Consider the following 10547-nt stretch of genomic DNA (forward strand, 5'->3'; position numbering starts at 1 on the left):
GACAAGTGCCGAGTCCCACACTTAGGACGGAAGAATCCCATGCACTGCTACAGACTAGGGACCGAATGGCTAGGCAGCAGTTCTGCAGAAAAGGACCTAGGGGTGACAGTGGACAAGAAGCTGGATATGAGTTGACAGTGTGCCCTTGTTGCCAAGAAGGCTACCGGCATTTTTGAGCTGTATAAGTAGGGGCATTGCCAGCAGATCTAGGGATGTGATCATTCCCCTCTATTCGACATTGGTGAGGCATCATCTGGAGTACTGTGTCCAGTTTTGGGCCCCACACTACAGGAAGGATGTGGAGAAATTGGAAAGAGCCCAGCGGAGAGCAACAAAAATGATTAGGGGGCTGGAGCACATGATTTACGAGGAGAGGCTGAGGGAACTGGGATTGTTTAAGTCTGCAGAAGAGAAGAATGAGGGGGGATTTGATAGCTGCTTTCAACTACCTGAAAGGAGGTTCCAAAGAGGATGGATCAAGACTGTTCTCAGTGGCAACAGATGACAGAACAAGGAGTAATTGTCTCAAGCTGCAGTGGGGGAGGTTTAAGTTGGATATTAGGAAAAACTTTTTCACTAGGAGGGTGGTGAAGCATTGGAATGGGTTACCTAGGGAGGTGGTGGAATCTCCTTCCTTGGAGGTTTTTAAGGTCAGGCTTGACAAAGCCCTGGCTGGGATGATTTAGTTGGGGATTGGTCCTGCTTTGATCAGGGGGTTGGACTAGATGACCTCCTGAGGTCCCTTCCAACCCTGATGTTCTATGATTCTAAGTCTCAGCAAACAGAACAATGCACTGCAACAGACATGTGCTGCTTTTTACTATGAGGTTTACTGTACATTGCATGGATTCCACAAACAACCTTTGTATCCATGTGCTAAATTTAAACGTCCAAGTTTGAAAATGTTGTCCTTAGTATATTGCAGGACTACAGCAGGATTACAAGGCCTTACAATTCAGTTGAATTTGAGAGACAAACAGAACCCAGCTCTCTCTCCCACAGTTATGCTGGCTCTGTAATGCTGAGAAATAAAGAACACTAAACAAGTACGTTTACTACAAAGCATACAGGGAGAAAATCTGTTGAAGATATCATTTCACAGTCCCTTTGCAAAGTAAGACCTGCAGTTCAACACAAACTGTTTCACACAAAGTTCTATCAACAGCTTTGACGACTCCCTTGCCTCACATACTGGGATTTACAAATGCAATTTGTATGTTGTGCATACCAAATCCACCCATTATTCTGAGATCCCAATACTCTAGTGTTTGGGTTAAAAACAAGCCAAGGGAATGTGAAAATCCACACAGTGTATTATTATTATTTCCCGAAATCAAGTTGAATATTAGCGTTAACAAAATTTTGGGACAAAACTACACAATAGTGTTCAAAAGAGCGACACATCTTTCAGAATTTTATGTTAAGATGTTATATTGTTACCCAAAAGAGTAAGCCAGAAAAAAAGGTCTAGATAATGTAAAAGGTTAAGGGACAAGAAATTATACACAGTAGAAAAGAAATGAAAACTGTTTGCTGTAGCAAAGCCACTGTTTCCCAAGGCAACAGAATAGACTGGGGCATTGCATCTGGAAATGCCAACTTGGTATGGCAAGTGGCCAGGAACGGACTGTGCCATCAACTGACTGGACACTCATACTTACCAGCACCCAGTTTGCCCCGTGGTTTAACATTAAAAAAATATTCTAGTTCTGTGCTCAGTAAAAGTATGTTTTAACATAATGTCATTTAATTAATTCATTCACTAAAGCAAAGTCACAAGGTAGCACTCACCAAAAGCATACTAACCATTGTAATTTTTTACTGAAGCATCAGTTAAAGTTATCCACTTTGTAGTTATCACATCTAAACAGATACTGACTCATGAAAATTGTAAAAACCCAAAGTACAAAATCTAGAAGTAATAAAGTTTCTACACAATGTCAAATCATTTCTGAGAAATACGTGTTTCTGAAGTGATAAACAAAAGCATACAAACTCTGTACAAGATGATCACAAACTTTCCTTCCAAAATGTTTTTTTGGAAATAATGGAACCAACCACATAGTACAACTGTGCCACAAAACTTTGTTTCTTACATTAAAAAATGTTTAATATGACTGAAAGCACAATGCTTTGGAAACATACAGCAGAAGCAGAACAGGATGAGGATGCACAGCTACTATCCACATCTAAAGAACAACACAGCAAAAGTTTTAAACCTCTGCTGCTTTTACCCATCCCCGAAGAGGCAGGAAAAGACTGCACCAGAATGATTGAATCTGTTTCTTTATAACTTTCTACATAAATCCAGAAGAAAAAAATGGGGATGAGAGGGATGTCCTGGGAGGAGACCCATGGGAATATGGCGCACCGGGAGGAGGGTGGTGGCCAGATAAAGAACATGGCAAAAAGTAATCTAATAAAGACATGTGATGTCTGATGGGATTTTATGGAGAAGCCCATGGGGCTGTGGGTTATATGAGGGTGATATGAAGAGCTGGATGGGGGATGCCCATAAGCATGGAGAAGCATATATTCTAGTGGGTCCCAAGGGTAAAAGGGGCTATTGGGAGAGTAGGTATCCCAGTTGGTCTGGTCCTCTGGGAAGGTATAGGGAAGTATGGGGCGGGCTGGTATCCCAGTGGGAGTACTATGGCCAGCGCTGGGAGGGGCCATCTCTCCTTGTGTCCCCTAGAGGGAATGGGGCGGGGGGGGGGGGAAAGAGAGGTTGTGTCTATCCAGGCAGATCTCAGAGGTATGGGAGGGATGTGCCCTCCAAAGATGAAAAGAGTGTCCAAGGGTGTCCTGTCCCAGCAGGATGAGGGATAGGTGCACGGGAAGAGATACCCTGTCCCAATGGGCTATGTAGGCAGGGTACCCCCTGTTCTAGCTGGATGGGGCAAAGGAGAGGATCTCTCTCAGTAGGATATTAGGGGTACTGTTGGGTGCCCCAGCAGGGGTATGTTCTGGTGGGAAGGGTGGCACCCAAGTCAGGAGGGATTCCCCTACAGGACATGGGAGGGGTGCCCCATCAGGGAGAAGTGTGCCCAGGGGGGATATGGGAGGGCCCTGGAGTGGCTGTTCTGGAGAAATATTGGGGTGGGGTGAATCTTGGGAGAACTCTCCTCACAGGATACTAGGGGTTCCTGGGGGGCTGTCCCAGAAAGACAGAGGTCTGTCCCAGCAGGATATGGAAGAGCCCGCCCCAGTAGGATATGGGGGGTTCCAGGGCCCCGTGGTGGGGGGCTATCCTGGCAGGATATAGGGGGAACAAAAGGAGTTATCATAGAGGGATATGTGGTGGCTCGGAGACAGCTGTCTGGAGGAATATGGAGGAGATGGAGTCGGGGGGGGGGGGGGGAGTGTCCCAGTAGGATCTGAGGAGACTGGGGGCTGTCTGGAGGGATATGGGGGTCCCATGGGAGGTCCATCCGAGCAGGATATGGGGAGTCCTGGGTGGGGAGGCTGTCCCAGAGGGATGTTGAGGGTTCCTCGGGGACCCAATGCCGGTGGGATATGAGGAGTCGCATGGGAGTGAGGGTTTCTGGGGGACCCGATGACAGCAGAATGGGGGGGGTCTTCTGAGGGGTAGTCTGTCCCAAAGGGATGTCAACGGGTCCTGGGGGAGCCCCATGCTGGAAGAATATGGGGAGTCCCAGGGGGGAGGCTGCCCCAGAGAAATGGGGGGGGGCCGTGAGGGGGCGGTACCCAAAGGATAGAGTCCGGATGTCCCAACCCGGTGGGATATGGGGAGTCGCATGGGGCGGCAGCCCGGCAGACTATGGGGGTCCCGCGGGGTGAGGCTGTCCCGAAGGGATGGGGGAGACTGACACAGAGGGATGTGGGGGATCCCATGGGAGGCTGTCCCGGAGAACTAGGGGGGGGCTCCGTGAGGGGACTGTCCCGGAAGGATGGGGGGGTCCGGATGTCTCGTCGGGATATGGGGCGTCCCGGCGGAATATAGGGGGCCGCCCTAGAGGAATGGGGGGCCCGGCGGGTTATGGGGGAGGCGAGGCGCCGCACTCACTTTTTGTGCTTGTCCCTCCTGCCGGCCGCCGCGGGCTGCTTGGGCCGCCGCCTCCGGGCCTGCAGGGCCAGCACTGGGGAGAGACGGGCACAGGTTAGTGGGCGCGCGGCGACTTTCCTCAGCCCCCCTCCGAGGAGCCGGTACCGCTGCCGGGCTCCCGCAGCCGCCCGGGACGGTACCTTTCCGGGAGCTCATCGCTCTGCCCCGCCGCCGGCCCCTCACCCGCCGCCCGCCAGCCAGCCGGGTCCGAGCGCCGGGCACGGAGCAGCAGCAGCCCCTCCAGCGAGCGCGCAGGCGCAGCCCCCCCGGCAGGGCCGGCGAGGGACAGAAGGGGCGGGACGGTGAGAGGGCGGGCAGGTGCCGCCCAGGCCGCGGGTCTCCAGCGCCCTCCCTTCCCTACTGGCTCCGTTAGTGCCGCCAAGCCTTCCCCAGGCTCCCGAGAGCGACACCTCGCGTCCCCAGGGAGACCGGGGGCCTTTGCGCTAGGCACTGTACACACAGTACTAAGAGGCAGGTCCTGCCCCAGGGACCTTACACACAAGGAGGCAGAGGAAAGAAGACCAGGCTGCTGGGGGGAAGCTACTTTTCCCACCTGGCCCATGGGCTTACAGCCAGGAACAGAAGCCAACTCTCCCACCCGCTACCCTGGTACTCTGGCTGCTGGACCCCACTGTTTCCCTCTCTTCACCACTCTCTCTTTCATATTAGAAAAAGGTTCTAAGCAGTGCTCTCTATTCATGTTTCCTAACACCGTCTAATATATATTCCTGCAACCTTTTTTGTTTTGAGAACCTCTAACAACTCCATTACTTGCAGCAGGACTTGGATTTTGGCAGCGGAACAGCCCTAAGGTCAGAGAGGTGCCTTTTGCTAGTGAGATGAAATCCCATTCAAAGTTGGCCTAGTTATAAACTGTTGAAAATTACCCTTTTTCGTAGTATGCTCCAAACCCTGAGCAGAGTGAAGGCCCTCAGTTCAGCATTACACACACAGCTGGAACACTGTATGAGTCACATTTACATTGCACTGGGAACTCCTAGGAGCAGAGGGTCCTCCCAGCTGCTGCCAGTTTAGCTGTGGTAGTAGGACAGGGAGAGAAAGACACTGACCATTTCCCTCTTGGGATATCACATGAAGAAAGAACTGGACAAGAACCCGAAAAGAGGAGATCGTGGTGCATAATGGAAGTTGTAGTCTGATGAAACAACACAGCCCATACAGGAGACTGGGAACATGAGGTACCTGGACTACCACTTCCATAAGGCACAGTGGTGACATTTCTAAATTTAAATATTTTGGTTTTCTAGTTTTTGCCAAAAAGTCAAAAATTTCCATGGGGCAGGGAAATGTCAACCAACTCTTCTATTCATGCATAGGTCACCCACTGTTTCAAAGTGTTATTCAACCTCCTCTAGTGTTTCTCATGTAGGAAAACACATCTCTCTTACAATCCCATATGGTTAATCTGGTGGATCAAATGGTGGAACTCTGTACTGTACTACTGAAGGTTCAGTATTCAGATACTGCTGACACATGATCGGGGACAGCTCTGCATAACTAAAGCTGATGCTGATCAATGCAAGATCTGCCACTACCAACAATACATTACTTCATCAGTGATGAAGTACCTGATATAATGTTAATTAATGAGGCCTGTCTGGATGACACTGCAGGCCCTGTGTTAGCCCACCTCATACATACATCCAGGATAGTCAGTACACCACAGACCTAGACAGGATAAGAAAGCAGGTGAGAACAGCATTCATCATCTCTGCAAATATTAAAAGCAAGAGATGTGCTTCAGGTGAGGTAAGACAACTTCATTTGAATTCATTCATCTGACAATAGAAACCAAAGTCAACATAGATTTTATGCTTATTTACAGACCACCACAGACAAAAAGATTCATAAAAGAGTTCACTGACACTTTGTCAGTGATGGTGAAATACCCCACACTTCTCATCCTGGGAGATTTCAATGCTCACACTAACAAGGCTGCAGATGCAAAACCTGCAACCTTAATCTCACTTGTCCCACTAGGACTTTCACAGGTCATCTCTAGTCCAACCCACACTGCTGGTCATACCCTGGACATGATCTCCAGCCTAGCTATCATGATAGAAGACATTCCAACCTACCCAGTGTCTTGGCCACACCATCACCCCATACAGGGAGTGAGAAGATACCATCCAGCACTCTAGCAACAAAAAAGACCAATGATCCTGATTTAACCTTAAGGACTCCAACAAATTCTAAACCCTGCTAAAGGATAACCAGTCAGAGACTTGGAGAATCATTACCATTCTATAGTGCTCTCAGCCATTGACACACTGGCCTTACAAATGGCCCCTTCTTCGCCATCACTCACACAGATCTCCTTGGTTTTCAGATATCCTGTGTGGGTGAAGAGTGAGGGGAAGAAACTCAAGCACTGATGGCTGAAAACAAAGGCTGATTCAGACAGTATGAAACGACAAATTCCTCAAAGCCTATGCTAAGCCTGTATTACTGGCCAAGAGAATTTTCCTATTGACCTCTACTGAGGCTGCCAAATCCTGCCACAAGGAGCTATCTAGGGTGGTAAATTGCTTCATTAATCCCGAGTGCCTACAGTCTGCATCAGAGCTAAGCACCAAGCAATGCAAATAACTATCGTCCTACTTTGATGAAAAGATCACGCACATTCAGGAAGCCTTGTCAAACAGGATAGTCCTCTCTGTCTGCACCCACCCACCAACAGCCCATCTGCATTCTCAGAGTTTAATACATCCACTCATCAAGAAGTTCTGGATACTTCTGTTACCCTAACAGCATCACAATGCAACAGCAAGCTAACAACATACTGATCATTAATATTATTGTGTGGTATATGTATGGAGGATAATTACAAACATGCAAAATTATGTTGTTATCAAACTGTGTCTGCCAGGAAAGGCTAAAGTTACCACACTCTAGGCAAAGAAATGTGGTTCTGCCACATGGAAGATATTTCCAAGGTACATTAACAGACAATGGGATGCAATTTACATAGAAGATAAACAGGACCATCAAGCTGATAGGGTGAGAAGATTTCCCTCTGCTGTGATGCTCAGAGGTAGAGTTTTCAGGGAATAGATCAATTTGCATTTTAGCAAACACCAGCAGGGGAAGAAACCAGCATGGAACTTCCTTTGCCACCAAACTCCATGTTGCCTTCCTCACAGCTTGAATTAACTTTACTTTGGGGGTTAATCTTTGGAAGAATCCATTTCAAAGGTGCACAGAACCTCAGGTTATTTGTCAACAAAGATGACAAAGAAACCAAACACTTTGGACTTTGTGGGAGATTCTGAGCAAACGGGTGATCAGCCCTCTTGCTGGAAGGTAGATTGGTAAGGGAACTACCTTGAATGAAGGCTGTACCTAGTTTTGTTACGTCTTAGCCTCTAAAAAGCATTTGTCACTTTTATTTGCTTGTAACCATTTCTAGCTCTATCCTTTACACTCAGTTAAAATACTATCTTCTTTTGTTAAGAAATTTGTTTTACTTTTAATTTAAACAAACCCAGTGCTGTGTTTGATTTAAAGTGAATGTTAACTCCACTAAATATGGCAAGCTAGTAGGTATTGTATCTTCAAAGGAACAAACAAACCTTAATATCTTTCTGCATGGTTCAAGAGAGGGATAAACATTGCACAGTACATGGTTTTGGGAAAATTTGGGACTGGGGATTTTTGGGGTCATCTTGCCAGGTGTAATCAAGGCTGATGGAGGCCAGAGTGTGGCAGTGGTGTAACAACCAGGCTCCTGGAATCAGAACTCCTGTGTCAGAGCTCCTTAACTCAGAGACACACAGTGCATGCTTGTATGCTGTCTGGAAGCATTCACACAAGAGAGTTACAGCAGCAGAGCATTTTGGGCACTCAGGGTTACAGGGCAGGCAGTGACACACAACTCACAGGTCTGGATTGCATTCCAGAATATAACAACCTGTCACAGGGCAGCCCCTCCTGGAGCACCCTCCTGCAGCAGGCAAAAGCAAGGCAGGTGTGTCTGCTTCAGTTTCATTCCTTCAGACACTCGAGATATAATCCAAACCCACTTCCCAAGTATGTGTATATCTATATCTCTATATATATCCCTTATGGATCTTAATTATAAAAGTCCAATGCACATAAATCACAACAAAAGTCCCAAAACCATAGTCCAGAATTCTCCTGCATCATCTAAGCAGTACATGCAAAACACAGCCCCAGCATCTCTCACCATACCCTGGTTCTCCAACATAGCCCTCTCCTGTCCTTGTAACAGAACAGCCATCCTAGCCCATCCAACTGGAGGGCAACCCCACTCTTCCTAGCAGGGCCCCTCTACTATCCTCTCTGCTTGGACCATCCTTACCACGGGAGCATCCCTCATATGCTCTGGGCCTCTTATGGTTTCTCTGGGTCTAGCTCTCTGGCCCCAGAGATGTCAGCTGGTAAGCTCCTGCACTGGTCCTCTGCCTTCAGCCCTCTCCAGCTCTTGGCTCTGACTTAGAGCTAGCAGACAACTCCCTCTGCTGCTCCTCCTTCTGCCTTGAGCCTTCTCCAGGCCTGGGTCTCTGGCTTAGGGATGCCAGCCAGCAAACCCCTCCTGCTGGTCTCCTGCCTTCAGCCTTCTCCCAGTTCCCAAACATACAGCCTCCTAACCAATTCCTCCCTCTTTCCAGGGAGGGCCTGCCAAGAGCTTCCTGCTGTCTGCAGCTTTCCCCAGCAACCTCCTCCAGGTTCCTGACTTTTCTTGACTTACTTTCACTGGGACTCCCCCTCTCACTGGATCTCTCCCTGACCTTTTATAGCCCCCATGTGGTGCCCTACCCTCTTAACTGGCCAAATGGGAGCACCTGATCTGCCACAGGAGTGCTCGACCTAGTTCAATCACATAGCCAGCCTCTCTGTGACAGCACCCTAAAGGAGTCCCAACCCAAAACCTGTAAATCCAATTAATGCCCTTCCTGGCTTATGAAAGAGAGTCATGAGAAACTGGTACCGCTCCTGATCAAAACAGCCAACACCTCACTCAGAGGAGGAATTTTCCCTTCCTTCAACACACGCTAGTCCAACCAACACTGAAGAAACCCTCTCCCCTGGATGCTTCAGTCCTAGCTGACTATCACCCAGTGTAAAACCTGTCATTCAAGCTCATAGAGAAGCTAGCCAAAGGCCAACTACAAGCTCATCTAACTAAAGCCAACATTCTAGTTGTGGCACAATCTGGATTTAAGCTTTAATGGCACAGATGGATGATCTACTCCTATTAATGGATACAAGATAGAAATCCATTCTTATCCTCCAGGACCTCTGCAGCGTTTGACACTGTTGACTATGAGGATACTGTTGTCTCGGCTGAGACAGCTGGCAGGAGACCAGGGTAATGCGCTAAAATAGTTTGTCTTTCTTAGAGGGAAGCACCCAAAGAGACGTGATCAGAAACTGAACCTCCACCACTAGACCCCTCACTTAGGGGATTCTACAAGGGTCTGTTTGGTCTCCAACCCTCTTCAACATGTACATGCAACCACTAGGTGAACTGGTCAGACAAAATGCATGCAAGTGCCGGCAATATGCAGATAATACACAGCTATCCTTCACCACATACAACTACACCACTATCACCAAAATGGCCAAATGCTTGGATGAGATCAGCTCATGGGTTAAGAACAGCTGGCTGAAACTGAACCTGAGCAAAATAGAAGTGATGCTGGTGGGCAGAGAATAATATTTTGAGGATTTTGTAGCCATGATGCAGTCTCTTTCGACTGAAGGGTCACATCCACAATTGGTCAATTCAGTTCATAGTTTAGGAGTCCTCTTGGATTCCTCACTAACAGACACAAGTAATGCTTTCTATCATCTCCAGGTGGTTAGGAGACTGTCCCACCTGGCAGATGAAGACCTGGCCTTAGTAGTTCATGCCTATATCACCTCTCAGCTGGACTACAGCAATGCATTATACCTTGGCATGAAAACATCAGCATTTCAGAAACTCCAACTAGTACAAACACTGCAACACCTCCCCTGAGAAACAGGCTACTGTGAGCACATGACACCTGTCCTCCACTGACTTATAGAATTTTGAATCAAGTTCAAGGTCTCTGTCCTTATCTTCAAAGTGCTCCATGGCCTGGTACCAGAATACCTAAAAGATCATTTAACAGTTCTTGGACAACGACCATAGTCAACAGCTTCTTTCCTGTGGCACAGTGGAATTCTCAACAATATGAATAGAGCCCCTCTGTGTGGGAGACAGTACCTTTGCATGTGGTCTGGGAGTGTAGAATGAACTCCCTTAGGAACTAAGGACTATCACAAACCTCACTACTTTCCAATCCAAGTGCAAGACATTTTTTACCTTGCCTTCTCTAATATTAACACATAGCAACTATCAGAGGGGTAGCCGTGTTAGTCTGGATCTGTAAACGCAGCAAGCTTCTGACAAAGTGGGTATTCACCCACGAAAGCTCATGCTCCAAAATGTCTGTTAGTCTATAAGGTGCCA

At 47.9% G+C, this 10547-nt stretch overlaps 1 protein-coding gene across 3 annotated transcripts in view; it reads right to left on the reverse strand.

Annotated features, from left to right (window-relative positions):
* SRPK2 (SRSF protein kinase 2) overlaps nt 1-4329 on the reverse strand; it is a 308919-nt gene extending 304590 nt beyond the window's left edge. For 2 of the 3 annotated variants that reach the window (XM_045030005.1, XM_045029982.1), the window contains exons 1-2: nt 4207-4258; nt 4028-4100 (exon numbers count right to left, since the gene is read on the reverse strand). Coding sequence is in view for 1 of the 3 variants with exons in the window: in XM_045029990.1 (XP_044885925.1) it covers nt 4028-4100; nt 4207-4222 (89 nt within the window). In the remaining 2 variants the exon portion in view is untranslated. Of the gene's footprint in view, nt 1-4027; nt 4101-4206 lie in introns of all 3 variants that reach the window. The other variant, XM_045029990.1, reaches the window with a different exon arrangement.
* Between the last annotated feature and the right edge of the window lie 6218 nt (nt 4330-10547).

This window comes from Mauremys mutica, chromosome 1 (assembly GCF_020497125.1).
Source record: "Mauremys mutica isolate MM-2020 ecotype Southern chromosome 1, ASM2049712v1, whole genome shotgun sequence".
NCBI classification, from domain to species: Eukaryota; Metazoa; Chordata; order Testudines; family Geoemydidae; genus Mauremys; species Mauremys mutica.